Raw genomic sequence first — 19,095 nt, 5'->3', positions numbered from 1 at the left:
ATCTCCTGAGACTCTACGCCTTGATTTTCTGCACTCCTCCTTGCTTTACAGGTGTTTCTAGAGGGAGGTTTTTTCTTTGATGGCATATTCTTTCAATATTTTAAACAAAAAAATTATGAACATAGAATGCAGTGTAAATTAACCAAATACAAGCAAATTGTAAATACCTTACAACTGCTGTGATAATTATAAACTATTAACTGAATGGTAGATGTATATTTTTATATACCTTGAACCTGCCACATAATAGTTTTTTATCAAGAGTTTCACCTCTAGCCATTCTCATCACATATGTACAGGTGTAGATATATGTGTATTTAATAACGTACATAGCGGACACACATACATATAGAAAATATGACGATACACACACATACAGTCACATACATATAGTAATACACACGTCAGTCATCATATATGTATATGTAGATGTGAGTGTGTGTTGAATAATGTACCTAATGCAGAAATGCACACACACTCATATATATACAAAATGTGATGTTGTTGGTGAACATGGAAACACGTACACACTGATAGACACATGTACACTCAAACACATACACACTCATATACAAAATGTGACATTGTCATTGTAGTCGTGGTATAAAATATCCTGTACTACATTTGACTATAGAAAGATTATCTCTATAAAATATTATATTGTTTTAATGGAAATGAAAGAAAAATTATGTTGACACTCATGGAATGTGATACTATTACCTTGTAAAATTTGATTTGGTGGAACCGTTTGAGAATGCATTGGGAACAGACAGAGAGACAAAAAATTTTTTATATATAGATTAAGTACATGTATTAAATGTTAATTTAAGGGTTAATATGTAACTGTAAATACCTTGCAACTGCTGCGATAATTATTAACTGGTAATTGAACGGTTGATGTGTAAAATAAGATGATCTTAGTATTATCACATTAGAATTAAAAGTGAAACAATATTATATCACATTACAATACAGATCTTATTTTATTACTATTGACAGACTGAGACCTGACTAGTGTCTGAGATCTTTGGAAATATGCAGTGCGTGAGAAGACCCAACAAGCCGAATGAGACCATAACCTGTGGCCTTTGCCAGGGGTGTAGCCAGCCCACTTATGCATACCTTTCCTTCATTGGACACTAAACTGCGTGCGAAGACCAGTTGAGGCAAGTGAAATTGAAATCAAATCAAATTTGCAAATTCGATGACTGACACCCGTGCCAGTGGAGCGCTAAGACCACCACCTGAGCGTGATCGCTGCCAGAGCAGCTGACTGGCTTCCATGCTGGTGACACATAAAAAGCACCATTCCAGCGTGATCGTTACCAGTGCCACTGGACTGGCTGCTGTGCAGGTGGCACAAAACACCACTTGAGTGTGGCCGTTGCCAGTACCGCCTGACTGGCTCCGGTGCCGGTGGCACGTAAAAGTACCTGCTACACTCTTGGAGTGGTTGGTGTTAGGAAGGGCATCCAGCTGTAGAATCTCTGCCAGATCAGATCGGAGCCTGGTGCAGCCATCTGGTTCGCCAGTCCTCAGTTAAATTGTCCAACCCATGCTAGCATGGAAAGCGTACGCTAAACGATGATGATGAATACTAAGCCAATCTAAAAGATTGCTCCAGGCCCGCATTAGGCAAGAAGTTGAAAGTTTTTGGCCCATGATACTCCATGGACCCTAAGTAATGCATGTGTAAAATTTGAATGAAATCGGTTGGGTAGTTCTCGAGTTTTAGGGATTCACATATACAGACATTCTTGGTGTTATATACACAGATAATCTCCATAATAATGCACTTTTGTCTTTTGAAGATAGTATACTAATTAGTAGCTGCCAGAAACAGCAAGCATTATCCCATTAATACCAAACTGCACACACAAAATTTGAATAATGAATTGCTATGTCTAAAACCCAATATATTTTTCAAGACATTTTAAAGATACCAACAAATGTTCACTTAAATTTCAATGTCTCACTAGCATCATATATTATTTAGCTTCCAGTGAGCCTAGTCAAATTAGCAAATTAGTTTTAATTCTTGGTTAGAGGTACTTAAACTGCATCTAATATCATTCTGCATTTTAATGTAGCTTGGCTGAAGAATCACATACCATTGAAAAAATTGGACACATAATTATATTTAAATACTCTACGCTACACTTAATCAGAAGTTGTAAGCTTAATGAAGAGCTTCCACAAAATTTACTTCATTAAGCCTAACGTCAGCTAATCAGAGGCAAAATACAATCAAGAAAAATTATATGAAGGCACACTGAGCAATAACAACCAAAGTCTGGCAGTACATTTGCATCTTTCATAGTAAGAAAAAAAAACAAAAACAAATGAAGCTAACATTTATTTTCTTATATTCAACTTTACGATGAAAGTAAACAAACAAAGCTTGTTCTTTTTTAGAAGCGTTGAGATGTATTGTAAGAACAGAAATAAATTTATTTCTCAAACGCGTGATAATGCTATAAATAGCATTCTTACAATACATCTCAACGCTTCTAAAAAAGAACAAACTTTGTTTACTTTCATCGTAAAGTTGAATTTAACGTTAGCGTCTTATGAAGCTAAATTTATAAGTTCTAAAATTGCAGAAGAATTCGTTGCTGGGCAGTTTAGTTTAATGGTAAAACACTTGACGCGTAATCACAGAGATGTGAGTTCGAGTCTCATGGCTGGCCAGTAACGTATTTTTCTGCAATATATGGATAATTTATCCTGATCACGCTATTTATAGCATTATCACGCGTTTGAGAAATATATTTTCTTATAATATTCATTAGTATATACAGTTTACTTGACAACTTATTTTATCACTTATATTCCCAACAAATTTGTTGAAATGTTACACAACCAAGTAGACTAAAGCAGAGTCAAATGTATCTTGCTTAAGGTCCCAATGCAATAATAGTGGAAGCATTTGAATTGATAATCTTTGCAACTATCATTAAGCACCTAAAAATCTTACACTATGAATTAGGAAATAAATCACAAACCAACCTGTTCTGAAATTTGAAGAATACTTTCTTTACTTCGTTCCTCAAATTCTACTTTAGTGTTAGTATTTTGTTTTTTGATTGTAACAGAAACATCAGTTTGTGGTGATGTCTTCCACTGAAATAATCTGTCAATCTGAGGGAGTAAAGAAAAATATTGCTGGTCAACAGTATATTGAAATAAAATTTTTTGTAATGTAAACTAATGTTAGCATTGATTAATTGGTAATCCACTGTGCTTTGATTAGTAAGATAATTTAATTTAAAGCAGAGATGTTTTACAAATCAAAGATCAAAAATTGAGGTAAGCTGCAAATGAATTTTAAACAACAGATACAAATACAATGTAATACAGAACATTGACAGTGTTAAATATGATATTAAACAAGTGTAGTGATATTTCAGTACTCAAAATTTGTATGCATGGCATCCTCAGTAGTACTGTTGTCACATAAAAAGCACCCAGCCATAGAAACCATGTCAAAGCAGATGTTGTAAGATAGCACAGCCCTCTGACCATCAGATCCTATCAAACCATCCAACCCATGCCAATATGGAAGACAGACATTAAAAGATTAAGATATATTCATAAGTAAACACATACACACACACAAAAAAAATCAGTGTTGTTTCAAGTTTTCAGATAATATACATCCTAGTGAAAAATATTAGCTTGCCCAGGAACAGGTACAAGTTGGCAACAAGAGTATCCTTCTATAGAAAATTTGCCTCAACAAGTCATTTCATCCATGGGAACATGAAAAAAACTAAGCATTAAAATAATGATGATAGCAATATATACAGTAAGTTAAAAGTAGAGAAATTAATAATGCAATGACAATACTATTAAAACTAACAGTGGAACATATTTATTGATAGTATATTTTTACAATCTTACCTTGTTTAATGCAATAACAAAAGGGGTTTTTCTGGCTTTAAGCAGGTTTATGGACTCAATTGTTTGTGGTTCAAGACCATGCATAATATCTACTACAAGAATTGCTATATCACACAATGAAGAGCCTCGAGACCGAAGATTGCTGAAGAATAAAATAAAACAAATTTTTCATCTGATGTGAAAAACAAATTTAATTGCTTGAACTAATCTAAGACATATATATTTGCACTTTATCATTTTATATGGCTATAATTCATTTTAAGTAAGATATGCTAATAACATTGGCTATTTAATTTACAGTCAATTGCCTGTCATCCATCACTATGTCATGAACACAATCAATGTTTTCCTTAATGGTAGCAGTTGCAGGACACCAAAACCTTGGGTCATCTTCAAGACTCTCCCTTCCCCTACTAAATTCAGCTGTCCATTTCTGCATTGTTGATAAAGCTGGAGTGTCATACCTTAATGTAGCAACCATGTCAACATGAATGTCCTTGGGGGCTAAACTCTTTTTCTGCAGGTATTTGGTAACGCCATGATGTCAAATTTTGTTTATTTCCAATAAAAGGGTTGGCTGAAAAGTTCATAGGCTGACCAAGATACTCCCATGGAATGTGACCGAATGAGGTTTATTTTACAAAATGGTCCCCCTTGCAGTCCACATACTTACATCTGTGTTGCAGTGCTTGGATCCCATTGGTGAAAAAGCTTTTATCCTATTGGCCAAAAAAATCAACAGCAAATATATCATCTCTGCAATACTAATTTTCAACCAAGTGTTTAAATTTTCAAGCTATAGCATTTTCATTGTTAGTGAGTAAATTGAAATTAAAACTTCAAATATATTACTAAATTATAAGAGTAAAATTTTGTTTGGAGTAAACTAAATGAAAACAATTGTTAGGTTATTTAAGATTTATATGAAGGGTTTTGCATGAATGAAATCTTACATTTTACAAAATAGTAAAGATAGATCAAAATAATAGAATTGCTCTCTTTAACTTATAAAGTACTTCATTTGATTGTTCTTTACTTTTTTCATTTCATCTTAATTCACATTACACATTAGACAGAATATTCCAACTTAATCTTTAACTATTGCAATATTTTACTTCCATTACTAATTGATATGAGAATAGAATAGGAAAGAACATTTTCCTCACTCATTATTAACAATATTAAAAACACTCTTATATCTTTTCAGCTTCTATAAATTTTCAGTAATTGTGTTTGCACATTCCACTCAAGAAATCATGCACTCATTTAGAGTATATTATGTAGACGTTTTATTATCAATTAGCTTACCAAAATGAAACACCCAAAATTATAGTAGACTGCATGCTGCCAAAGTGCTCAAAACAGTCCAATATAATTTATGTTACTATGTCAATAATAATGTGATTTCATTTGTACACTTCTCTAGACATCAAAAACTGTCATGAAACTCACTGGACAAAGTGTAAAGTCTTTGCAATGAAATTTAACATATGCCAAAACCTTGGGTCGTCTTCAAGACTCTCCCTTCCCCTCCAAATTAGGCTGTCCACTTCTGCACTGTTGATAAAGCTGGAGTGTCGTACCCTAGGAAGATAGTTTTTGTATGTGGCAGATGCTCAGGAGCAATAAACATTGAAAATGTGCAGAGAACAACTTCAACTTCTGCCACATTCCAGGGAGAAAAACTAGAAGTAGTTGAAAGCTTCCGTTACCTAGGTGACCAAGTTAGTAGTGGGGGTCGGTGCTCTGAAAGTGTAGCTGCTAGAATAAGAATAGCCTGGGCAAAGTTCAGACAACTCCTACCTCTGCTGGTGACAAAGGCCTCTCACTCAGAGTAAAAGGTAGACTGCATGACGCATGTGTACGAACAGCCATGCTACATGGCAGTGAAACATGGGCCGTGACTGCTGAGAACAGGCGTAAGCTTGCAAGAAACGAAGCCAGTATGCTCTGCTGGATGTGTAATGTCAGTGTGTATACTCGACAGAGTATAAGTACCTTGAGAGAAAACTTAAACATAAGAAGCATCAGATGTGTTGTGCAAGAGACGACTGCGTTAGTATGGTCATGTGGTACGAGTGGATGAGGATAACTGTGTGAAAAAGTGTCACACCTGAGCGGTTGAGGGAAACTGTGGAAGAGGTAAACCCAGGGAGACCTGGGATGAGGTGGTGAAGCATGACCTTCGAACATTCGGCCTCACTGAGGCAATGACTAGTGACCGAGACATTTGGAAAATATGCTGTGCTTGAGAAAACCCGGCAAGCCAAGTGGGACCATAACCTGTGGCCTATGCCAGTGGTGTAACCAGCCCACTTAGGCGTACCTGTCTTTCTTTCATTGGACACTAAACTCTGCTTGTGAAGACCTGTTGAGGCAAGTGAAATCGAAATCAAATTCAATGACAGCACCGCATGACTGGCATCCGTGTTAGTGGAGCACTAAGAGCACCCTCCGAGCGTGATCGTTGCCAAGGCCGCTGACTGGCCCCGTGCCGGTGGCATGTAAAAAGCACCATTCGAGTGTGATCGTTACCAACATTGCCTTACTGGCACTTGTGCCAGTGGTATGTGGAAAACAACATCCGAGCAAGGGCGTTGCCAGTGCCGCTGGACTGGCTTCTGTGCAGGTGACATATAAAAACACCATTTGAGTGTGGCCATTGTCAGTACCGCCTGACTGGCCCTCATGCAGGTGGCATGTAAAAGCACCTACTACACTCTCAGAGTGGTTGGCATTAGGAAGGGCATCCAGCTGTAGAAACTCTGCCAGATCAGATTGGAGCCTGGTGCAGCCATCTGGCTCAGCAGTCCCCAGTGAAACCGTCCAACCCATGCCAGCATGGAAAGCAGACATTAAACGATGATGATGATGCCAACATGAATGTCCCTGGGGAAATAAATCCTTTGTCTGAGGGTACTTGATAACACCAAGATGTCAAATTTTGTTTATTTCCAAGAGAAGTCACTACTAGTTACTTGCGAAATCTTCTTTGAACAGTCAGATGTCAGTTTACCTGGAATGAAACAATGTAGTTATTAATAAGGAGAGCTGAAATTAATGCATGCAAGATTTCTCAGTTCTTGCATCACTCCTCCATAGTCAACCTATGAATTTTCCAACCCACCCTTGTAAATATAAGTTAAATTTCATTGATGATGTTGCAGGAACTATTAACAAATGTCATATTGAATGTGTTGATTGTTATTACAAAACCAGAAGTGTCTTGTAAAACAATTAACAAATTTTGTCTATTCTTCCAAGTTAGCCAATTTGATATTCTTCTTATTATAATTCAGTTGGCTTGACTAGCAAATAGTTATTTCATAATTTGGGTGTCTGATGATAGGAACTGCTATAAAAGTATTCACTCTGACTGAAGATCCCACCCATGCAAGTATGGAAATATGGATGACAAGTGCCTTTATAAAAAAAAATTATCTCGGTCTTATTAATATGTATAAACTGATATGCATGCATAAAAGCTTAGATTGCCTCCAACTTCTACAACATTGAGCCTAATTCTTCAGCATTTCTAGTTCTTTTATTATTTTTTGAATCTCTAAACCAAAAAATACTGATCTATATTTTCCTCCATTACTAGAGATTTTGACATATTACCACCTAGTGCCAAAAGGAACAGTTGTTTCACTCTTATATGCAACTATCACAGGACCATTAGAATTTTAGCAGACACCATTCAAGATAATGGTTTAGTTGTCAACTGAATATTAACTTAACATTATAGTGCAGAAGGCTATAATACGAGATCTAATTGCAAGAAATTGATATCAAATGAGTTAAATACAGATTTAATGAAAATGAAAGTGATATACAGTGTGTTCAGGAATTTGCTGACTATTTATGTCTCCATTTTTTAGGAAAGTTTGATACATTGATGAACAGTCAATAGCATTGGAAAGCATAAAGATTAAAATTGTAATGGAAAAAAAGTTAGCTGACATCAAGGACTAGAAGCCATCTGAATATTGGAAAAGAGTTACCTGTTTCAAGATGATTCATGCTGGGTATCAAAATGCTGAGATTCTGACTGCTGCCAATGCTCTGGGAATACTTTAGAGGTTGTAAGATGTGACATGGACATCATAAAAACCAAGTTCTCCCAAACAGTGATAGTCTTTAAGTATGTCTCCAGTGAAGGCGACGTCATGCTGCCCCACATCTTTGAGCAGAGCCTCAGGCTCAGTCAAGATGGCTATGTAAAGCTACTGGAGACTTTGGTCAAACCCTGGGTGGAGACAATTGCTGTTGAAAGGCCATGTGTGTGGCAGCAGGATTCAGCACCTCGCCATACCTCCACAAAGAGTCAAGTGGTGGTTGGAGAATTTCTATGATTTCACCAGCCTCAATCTCTGGCCTTCTAATTCCCCCGATAGTAGACCCATGGATTACTGTGTGGGGCACATTTGAGAGACACCAACCACTTTGTGTGCAGCACCAAGGCTGAGCTGATGGCCAAGATCAAGGATGTGTTTGAAGGTCTTCTTCAGGACACAGTGAGGATTGCATGTGCAAGGTTCCGAACCTCTCTTGGGGTCATGGTTGAAGCTGAGGGTGGCTACTTTGAGCTAACTATTATCTCTCAGCAATAATTTAGCTGATAATTTTTGATTTTTTAAAATAATACTTTTATTTTTGTATGAAATATTGTTTTCTTTTCCTTTTATGCATACTGTCAAATTTAGCCCAAACAACATTATAGTCTACTTTTAGTCAAGATAGTAAAATTGCCTAGGATTTTCTCAAATCAAATTTGATAAATTTAGTTTTATTCTTTGTTTTAAACTTAAATGTAATATCATTAGCATTATGGCAGTTAAATATAAATCTATATTTCAACTTACCTAAATGATTCATGACCAGGTGTATCTATAATCAACAAACCTGGTAACTTTAAAGGCGGTTTCTGAAATTCAGTAATAAAAGAGAAATTCATAGAGTAATAAAATAAATTTCAACTGAGCAGTAATTATCATAGAAATATTTAAATCAATTCCTAAGGAAACAGAATTTTGGAATTTTCAGAAATACTTCTGCAAAGTAAGTAATGAATGCCATAATGATATAATTTTTTAAACACAAATATTTTGAAATTACCATTTAATGTATTACCTTAGCTCACTAATTCCAAATGCTACATTTTTTAGAATCAAGCAACATTAAAAAAAAAAAATGGGTACAAGGCTTTTATAGGCAATATGTTGCAACTCTGAAGATGGCAGGCATTAATGCAACAAAGCATTTTCAAACCTTACTGATATTCACTGATCAGTTTCTGCCAAGGATTGACTTAGTGAATACAGCTCAACATATCAGTAGGTCAACAAGCTCACAGACTTCTTAATGAAGAATTTACTTGCTCTCAACGAAAAGCAGACAGTGGCAGTTAAATACAAAGGGTCTTTTCAGGTTCAGAGCATACATTATGGTCATATTGTAGCATAGTTCAATCTTTCTTTTAATTTAAGTTGGCAAAAGTAGTATTTGTATTATGAATTACTTTATGTAACAAACTTTGTCAGAAAATTTGTCTTCATACTTTATGAATTTGACTTGAGTCTATTTGGATTACTTGTGTATTGGATGTTAGCCAGTTTCTCTCAAAACATTGTTGGCTTCGACAAGGGAGCTTGCCACAATAATGAAGAAGAAAAAAAATCAAACTTAGTTAACAATACTTCTCAGTGAATTCAAGTTAGCAGTTACTGCTCAGGGACTCAGAACAGAAGAACTAACAAAACAAAAGGGAAATTTCTTCAGCAGTTAGGCAATAGGACAAAGCTTTTGGTTCATCAAACTAGAGATTAAAATAACTATTATTAGTAAATTATTATAACCAACAAGCATTTTAAAAAACTTGGAACTGACATGCTTAAAACCAAGTTAGTCCGTACTGAGTAAGCCTATGATCAAATATATTCTTGTATGTACAAAATATACTAAATTTTTCAATTATAAAATTTATACAATATTCGCATACTTATTTGCGACATAGGTTATGTTTCCACTATGACTTAAAACGGTTAGACTTGAACAGAAAATGATTTGGTAATTGCCATTTGAATAGAAATATTGTTTTCACTATAAAACACATATTGCTAGGTTTGTACCACCCCTTCAGACCCAACTACACTCTAGCTGAAAAATATGAAATGCCTCATAAGTAATATAAACGTCTTAAATTCAGTGGCGTTAATGAAGATGTTACGTGTTAATTTAACGTATTAAACTTATCTTTATTAATGTATATTGAACTGTACCTAGATATATACTTGTGATCTGCCCGTGGACCTTTTTCTTTGGAAATTTTTGCCCACCACACTAAAATGTTTTCCTACCCCTGGTCTAAACCATTTAGCATTCAGATTACTTTGTAAAATGTAATACTTATTCACATTGTCTTCAATTAACCCTTCCAATACTAACCCAGATGAAAAATCCAGTTGAGTGAACCCATTAATAATTAAATGTGAATTTCAGCACAAATCTCAGTACATTTGTGAAAACACATGATTTCACTTTGTAAATAGGTGAGTGACAGTATCCAACATTGTTTGACAGGATATCTTAGCTCTGCGAATTTTGGGAGAATTTTTCTACATTTTTTTTTCTGTGGCGATTTTTTTTCAACTTTTAAAATGGATAACAGTTTCATGCTATCAAGCAGTGATTCTGAATTTGAGGGCCTTTCAACAGAAAATATGGAGAAATTGAGCAAATGTATGTGTGAACTACAATAGCATGTGTACAAAAATAAATCTGATATTTCTGTATTTGAAACTGAAAGCAGCAATTCTGGAGTAAGAAATTAAAAATTATTTTATTCTTTTATTCTTTTACTTCTTTCAGTCATTTGACTGCAGCCATGCTGGAGCACCGCCTTTTAGTCGAGCAAATCGACCCCAGGACTTATTCTTTGGAAGCCTAGTACTTATTCTATCGGTCTCTTTTGCCAAACCGCTAAGTTACGGGGATGTAAACACACCACCATCGGTTGTCAAGCGATGCTGGGGACACACACACACGCATACATACATACAGACACATATATACGACGGGCTTCTTTCAGTTTCTGTCTACCAAATCCACTCACAAGGCTTTGGTCGGCCCGAGGCTATAGTAGAAGACACTTGCCCAAGGTGCCACGCAGTGGGAATGAACCTGGAACCATGTGGTTGGTAAGCAAGCTAGTTACCACACAGCCACTCCTGCGCCTATTTTGTCAACGATTTTTCAAAAGAGACTGGACCTACTCAGTCTCTCTCAGAAATCAAAACCATTAGACTTCCTCACACCCCAGTAAGCTTGTTTGAAGCAATTACTGCGGAAACAAGCTGTTATACAGAAAGTAAACAAACTGAAAAAAAGAAAACAAAAGATAGCTTGTGGTTTCCCACAAGCGTAGAAGAAATACAAGCATTTTTTGCCATAAATATTATCATGAGTATAAGAAAATTACCCAGAATTACAAATTACTGGAGTAATCATGAACCTTTCGGAGACCAGTATGTTTACAATATTATGACAAGGACAATTTATACAATTGAAAGAATATTTTCATGAGAGACATTAGCAGTACCCCAGTATATGGAGAGCCAAACTTTGATCCCTTATTTAAAGTAAGATCCTTCATTGACTGCATTCAAAACACATATAAAACACTTTACAACCCTGATAGATACCTATCCATTGATGAAGGCATGGTGGGGTATAATGGTAGGGTACGTTTAAGTTGGGAAAATTTGTGAAGCAAATACAGAGTGTGGGTTTAGTTTTTATACTGGGAAAAGGGACAACAATGTAAGTCAACATGGCACAGGGTACAATGTGGTCTGGAATTTATCACTTCCATACCATAACCAGGGCCATATATTACTTTTTTAACCGATTCTGCTAGCAACCACATAGAGATAAGAGGCAGATAAATTTTCTATCTGCCTATGCACAACCACTTTGTCATCATTGTTTAATGTCTGCTTTCCATGCAGGCATAGGTTGGATGGCCTGGCAAGCTAGTGGGCTGCACCAGACTCCAATCTGATCTGTCAATGTTTCCACAGCTGGATGCCCTTACTAATGCCAACCACTCAGAGTGTAGTGGGTGCTTTTTATGTGCCACCAGCACATGTGTAGTCAGTGGGTACTGGCATCGAACATGTTCAGATGGTGCTTTTTACATGCTACCAGCACAGGAGCCAGTCAGGGAGCACTGGCATTGACCACGTTCAGATGGTGCTTTTTACATGCCACTGGCCACAGTTACGATTTCGATTTCACTTGACTCAACAAGTCTTCTCAAGCATATCATATCATCCAACGCTTCAAGGGTACTTTTAAATGGGCCAATCATGCAACACTGGTATCAGCCATGGCTGTAATCTCACTTTAGTTGCCGGGTCTTCTCAATCACAGCATATCTCCAAAGGTCTTGGTCTCTTGTCATTGCCTCTGTGAGGTCCAACATTCAAAGTCCTGCTTCACCACCTCATCCCAGGTCTTCCTGGGTTTACCTCTTCCAGAGGTTCCTTCCACTGTTAGGGTGTGGCACTTCCTCACACAGCTGTCCTCATTCATATGTAACACATGACCATACCAGTGCAGCTGTCTCTCTTGCCCACATTTGATACTTCTTATGTCCAACTTTTCTCTCAGGATGCTTACACTCTGTCGTGTATGTACACTGACATTATACATCCAGTAGATCATACAAGCTCCATCTCCTTTCAAGCCTATGTCCTCAACAGTCATGGCCCATGTTTCACTGCCATGTAGCATGGCAGTTCACACACATGCATCATACAGTCTACCTTTCACCCTGAACAATAGGCTCATAGTTGCCAGCAGAGGTAGGAGCCTCTGAACTTTGCCAGGCTATTCTTATTCTAGCTGCTATGCTCTCAGAGAACCCACCACCACTACAGACTTGGTGGCCTAGGTGGCGGAAGATATCAACTACTTGTAGTTTTTCCCTCTGGCATATGATGGAATCTGTTTTCCGTACATTTTCTGTGTTTATTGTCCCTGTGCATCTGCCACACACAAAAACTATCTTCCTGGTTAACCTTCCATTGATATTGCTGCACCTCTTATGTGTCCATAGCTTAAGCCAGATACATCTTATGAGTTTCTACCCATGCCTTTTCTACAGATCAAGCAGGGCCATCTACCAGAAGGGGTTTGTGATTTGTCTGCCTTCCTATGTACTAGGACTTTGGTTTTTGCTAGGTTGACTTTAAGGCCCTTTGATTCTTGACCTTGCTTCCACACCCTAAACTTCATCTTTAGTTCAGGTAGTGATTCAGCTATTACAGCAAGGTCATCAGCATGAGAGGAGCTCCCAGGCGTATCTTGTCTTGAATTTCTTTGTTATTGCCTGAAGGACTATGATGAATAAGAGGGGGATGAGGACTGATCCTTGGTGGACCCCTACTTCTACATGGAATTCTTCACTATACTTGTTGCCGACCCTAACCTTACTGACAGCATCCCTGTACGGCTCTTACCAACCACTTGTCTATCTCTAGTTTCCACAATGACCACCAGATAATGGATTGGAGGACCCTGTCAAAGCCTTTCTCCAAGTCAACAAAGTACAGAGGTTTATCTTTGGCTAGGTATTTCTCCTGCAGTTGCCTTACCAGAAATATAGCATCTCATCAAGGCTAACTCTCTCCCTAATTAGTTGGGCTATGACCCTCTCTGTAACTTTCATCATCTGATCCAATAATTTGAAACCCTGTCAATTTCTATCTAAAGCATCACTTTTACCTTTGTAGCAGTTGACTACGGTGCTGCCACACCAGTCACTGGGTATGACTCCATGAACTACTTCATTTATGATGTGGGTAACTACACCATAATCCACGCTGCCCAATATTTTAAGCATCCCAGCAGTGATTTCTGATGGGCCAGGTGCTTTCCCCATCTTCATATCCTTAATTGCTTTATCTACCTGGGTACAGTCGATTCGAATAGCTGATCCTTCAATTGGGTCAACCTTTGGCAGATTCTCCTCCTCCCATTCATTCTCCACATTCAGCAGTCTTTCACAATGGCATCTCCAAGTCACTTTCATTGAAGAATCATTAAATGTAAGTGCATCTTCATCCATGCGGACACATTTCTCTCCGATGAAATCACGGTTTTCTCTCGCACACTGTCTTGCAAAAGACTTGGTACTCACGACGCTGAACACTGGCTATATATACCTGTCGCCTAGCTTCCCTTCTGGCTATCTGATACAGTTCTCTGCCATCCCCACACTTCCAGGCCCGTTTCTTTGCTCTAATGGCCCTGTCAACAGTATTTTTCCACCACTACGTTACCCTAGGCCTGGAAGGGACTTTGCACCAGCCACAAATTTTGTCTGCAGTGCTCAAAAGCTGTCTCGCAGGAATTCCCAGTTGCCTTCTATGAAAATGGCACCCCGTTTGTGAACCTCAATTATAACAGGTACATGGGCAGTATATATTGACTGAATCAGATGATGAGTAATTATCTGTTTGGTAGACCAGGTAATAAATGGTGGTGATACCGGGTATGGTATATCTATATATATAAAAATGAGAATGTGTGTGTCTGTCTGTGTGTGTATGAATCCCTAAAACTCGAGAACTACGCAACCAATTTCATTCAAATTTTACAGATGCCTTACTTAGGGTTCCAGTTGTGTTTTAGTCAAAAAATTTTTTTAACTTCTTGCAGAGTTCAAGCCCACGGCAACATAATATCTCCTCCACTATTTAAGTATTACGTGTCAAAAGTGAAACAAAAACACTCATGTCAAATACTTTCACTTTAAAAATGAAACTGTTCCACAAACTGAAACAATCACATTTCGATACTGTAATGACAGATACTTTCAGAGAGAGAGAGAAAGAGAGAGATGTATATGTACACGTTATTCCACTAACTGAAACAATCACATTTCGATACTGTAATGACAGATACTTTCAGAGAGAGAGAAAGAGAGAAAGAGAGATGTATATGTATACATATAGATGTATATGTACACGTATATGTATAGATATATATATAGATATAGATCTATATGCATACATGTATATGTATACATGTGTAGATGTATATATATATAGATGTACATGTAATATGTACACATATATACATATATATACATGCATACAGATATCTATACATACATACACCCATCACACACATACACATGCACACAAACACACACATTAGTCACTTGTTTTCTTATCCAAAACTACGTCAAAAGTACTGAACGGATCTTTATGAAATTTGGAAATTATATTCTATGCATAACGGCCATAACTCCCATGAAAATTCATATATTTTTGATATTGATGAAATTTTAACCCGAACATAACAGATGAGCATTATTTATAATTCAACGGTACAACAGTGTAAGACTACCCTTTCAGATATACTTACATTGTGATTTCTGCAATGTGGTGCATAAATTGTCAAGTAAATGAGATGCATCTTTGCCTCCACTGATTCACTTGCAAAGTGTTGAGTAAAATTATTTCGTTGCAGACCTCCCTTGAGTTTTTTTATTATCACTGCGACACACATAGTCCCCAGTTGGTAACATTGATTTCAAGGCCTTCCCAGATGAGAGACTGGCATTCCACTTAATGTCTATGTTCCATGCTGGCATGGATTGGAGAGTTATTAATGTAGAAATATGGTATCGTAGCTACTAACAGTTGAGGGTTGCGTAGTCTAGACAGCGTTTTTAGATTTCATTATTCTCTTTAACCTGGGCAAAGCCGGGTATTTCTGCTAGTAGTAAATATAAGTACTGTAAATGCATTTATATTATGCTATGCTACAAGGCAGTGAAACAGGCTATAACATCCGAGGACATGTATAGGCTTGAAAGAAATGAAGCCAGTATGTTTTGCTGGATGTGCAATGTCAGTGTGCATATGCAACAGGGTGTAAGCATCTTGAGAGAGAAGTTGGACATAACAAAGTACCTGTGCTGGTGGCACATAAAAAACACCTTTTGAGAGGTGGGCCTCAGAGGCAAGGTTGTATATGAAAAAGCACCTTTCGGTTGTTGAGCCACAGGGAGGCAATGATGAATGACCAAGACCTTTGGCATTATGCTATGCTTGAGAAGATCCATCAAGCCAAGTAAAATCATAGTTGTGGCAGATACTGGTGGCACATAAAATCACCCATTACACTCTTGGAGTGGTTGGCACTAGGAAGGGCATCCAGCTGTAGAAACCATGCCAAATCAGACTGGAGTCTGGTGCAGCCTTCCAGCTTGCCAACCCTGGTCAAACTGTCCAACCCATGCCAGCATGGACATTAAACGAGGAGAATGATTATATACCAAATCAGAAGGGGCTTGAAAGTGGTGCGACCATCTGCAGTTCTGAGCAGAAGTAACAACACAGCTGAGGGTAGGTTATTGTTCTAAAAATAACAGTAGGAAGGAAAACCAAAGCCTGCCAGACAAATATCCCTCTAAATTCAGCATATTACCTGTACTTTTAATTTACCTGTAATTTTAATTTGCCTGTAAGGTGAGTAAACATTTTGATTTAATTTCTATTGTAAATCTTTATTATATATGTTTCTGTGCATTCATGTATGTGTGTGAGTTTATTTCATTTTCTAGTTTTCTTCAAAAACAAATTCCAGAATTTCCTTTTATTTTACGGTACACCTATTCTTATGTGCATTAAATTCAACTGATAATATAGTGATGTGCACAATTCTTCTATATTAAAAGTTTGTTGCATACCCAGTTGAATATTAGCTGATGACTCATTTTCTATGGTGATGTTTAACCCTTTCGTTACTAAGCCGGCCGAAAAATTTTTTGGTTCATAAAACCAAGCCGGCCGAGAGTACCCATTGTTATTTAAATGTATATTTGAACCCAAATCTCGTTAGTACATTCGTTAAAACACGTGATTTCACTTTGCAAACAGCTGAGTTATTGTATCCAACATTGTTTGGCGTGATATTTGAACTCAGTGAATTTTGGAAGATTTTTTTCCACATTTTTTGCGGCGTTAATTTTTTTCAACTTTGAAGATGGAGAGGAGTTTCATGCTATCAAGCAGTGATTCCGAATTTGAAGGTTTTTTCAACCGAAGATATGGAGATATCGAAGAAAAGAAATGAATGAGCTACAAAAGCATGTGGTGAACGAAAATGAATCGGATATTTCTGTATCTGAAACTGAAAGCAGCGAGGATGATTTTACACCAGAATGGAGTAATGATTTTAAAAATATTTTTATTATCAATTTTTCTGAGGAGACAGGGTCTACCCATAGTCTTTCTCAGGAAGCAAAACCTTTAGACTTCTTTTTCTTATTTTTTCCAACATGCTTGTTTGATATGATTACTGTGGAAACAAACCGTTACGCAGAATGTAAACAAGCCGGAAAAAAAGATAGCTTGTGGTTTCCTGCAACCGTAGATGAAATACGGGCATTTTTTGCCATAAATATTATTATGGGTATTAGACAATTACCCAGAATAACAAATTACTGGAGCAATCAGGAACCTTCTGGCGATCAGTATGTTTCCAGTATTATGACGAGAGTACAATTCGTGAAGCTGAATCAATATTTACATGTGAGAGACACTAGCAGTACCCCAGTACGTGGAGAACCAAGCTTTGATCCCTTATTTAAAATAAGACCCCTCATCAACTGCGTTCAAAATGCATATAAAACATTTTACAAGCCTGAGAGATACTTATCCGTCGATGAGAGCATGGTGGGGTATAATGGAAGGGTACGCTTCCGACAGTATATGCCAGGAAAGCCCACAAAATGGGAGATCAAAGTTTGGAAAATTTGTGAGGCAAATACTGGGTACTGCTGTGGATTTAGTTTTTATACAGAGAAAAGAGACAATAATGTTAGTCAGCATGGCCTAAGGTACGATGTGGTCTGGAATTTATCACTTCCATACCATAACCAGGGCCGTATATTATTTTTTGACCGATCTTTTAGTTCAGTCAAACTTGCGGTGAATTTAGAAGCTGTGACAATGTATATGTGTGCTACAATAATGGCTAGTAGAAAAGGACTGCTGTTGGATATAAAAAAGGCAAAATTTAAAACAAGAGATGAAATAATCCAACACCAGAAAGGAAATCTGCTAGCGACCGCATACAGAGATAAGAGGCAGATAAATTTTCTATCTACCGGTGCACAACCATGTGAAGATGAAAATGGCACCCTGTTTGTGAACCTTAATTATAACAGGTACATGGGCAGTGTGGATCAACTGAACCAGGTTATGAGTTATTATCTGGTTGGCAGACCAGGTAATAAATGGTGGCGATACCTTATTTGATATATAGTAAACATGAGCATTGTAAATGCATTCATATTATATACCAAATCAGGAGGAGTTCGCAAGCAGTGTGACCATCTGCAGTTCCGAGCAGTTTTAGCAACGCAGTTGAGGGCAGGTTATTCCTCCAAACAAATAACTGCAGGAAGGAAAAGCAAAGCCTGCTAGAAAGATATCCCTCTGAGTTCAGCTGATCTACATAAATTAGAAAAAAATTGGGGGTTGCAAAAGGTAGTGCCGTGAATGTCTAGATCAACAAAGAAAAACTCCCAGTGGACGGCCAGTTGAAACGTCTTTCCAATGTGCATTCTGCAAGGTTGCAGTATGTAGAGTGGGATGTTTTACAACTTTCCATGATAGAAATATTGCGTAAATATTTTTTGTATATACATATATAATAAGATTGTATAAATATTTCTCAAATTTACTTAGTTTTACTTTTTATTTTAATTTACCTGTAATGTTAATTAACCTGTGATTTTCATTTACCTGTAAGGTGAGTGACAAGTTTTGATTTAATTTCTATTGTAAATCTTTATTATATATGTCCCTGTGTATTTATGTATGTGTGAGTATATTTCATTTAGTTGTATTCAATTTTCTAGTTTTCTTCAAAATGAAATTCCAGTATTTCAGTTTATTTTACCTTTATGGTACACCTGTTCTTCTGTGCATTAAATTCAATTGATAACCTAGTGATGTGCACAAGTCTTCTATATCAAAATTTTGTTGCATACCCAATTAAATATTAGCTGATGACACATTTTCTATGGTAATGTTTAAACAAAATTTAAATATTTTTACATTTTGCTCAGTTTACCTGGATTTATCTGTAATTAGAGTCACTTTGAGA

The 19,095-nt window shown here is 36.9% G+C and overlaps 1 protein-coding gene across 1 annotated transcript in view; it reads right to left on the bottom strand.

The window, feature by feature from the left end:
• Positions 1-19,095, bottom strand: part of LOC106871994 (eukaryotic translation initiation factor 5B) — a 135,541-nt gene that overhangs the window by 31,902 nt on the left and 84,544 nt on the right. Inside the window, exons 14-16 of the mRNA XM_052970563.2 lie at positions 8,769-8,830; positions 3,904-4,045; positions 3,010-3,141 (exon numbers count right to left, since the gene is read on the bottom strand). Coding sequence (XP_052826523.2) covers positions 3,010-3,141; positions 3,904-4,045; positions 8,769-8,830 — 336 coding nt within the window. The remainder of the gene's footprint in view (positions 1-3,009; positions 3,142-3,903; positions 4,046-8,768; positions 8,831-19,095) is intronic.

Source organism: Octopus bimaculoides, chromosome 9 (assembly GCF_046866305.1).
Source record: "Octopus bimaculoides isolate indiv1 chromosome 9, ASM4686630v1, whole genome shotgun sequence".
Lineage (NCBI taxonomy): Eukaryota > Metazoa > Mollusca > Cephalopoda > Octopoda > Octopodidae > Octopus > Octopus bimaculoides.
Note: the sequence above shows the minus strand (reverse complement) of the source record. Positions and strands in the feature narration are given on the sequence as shown.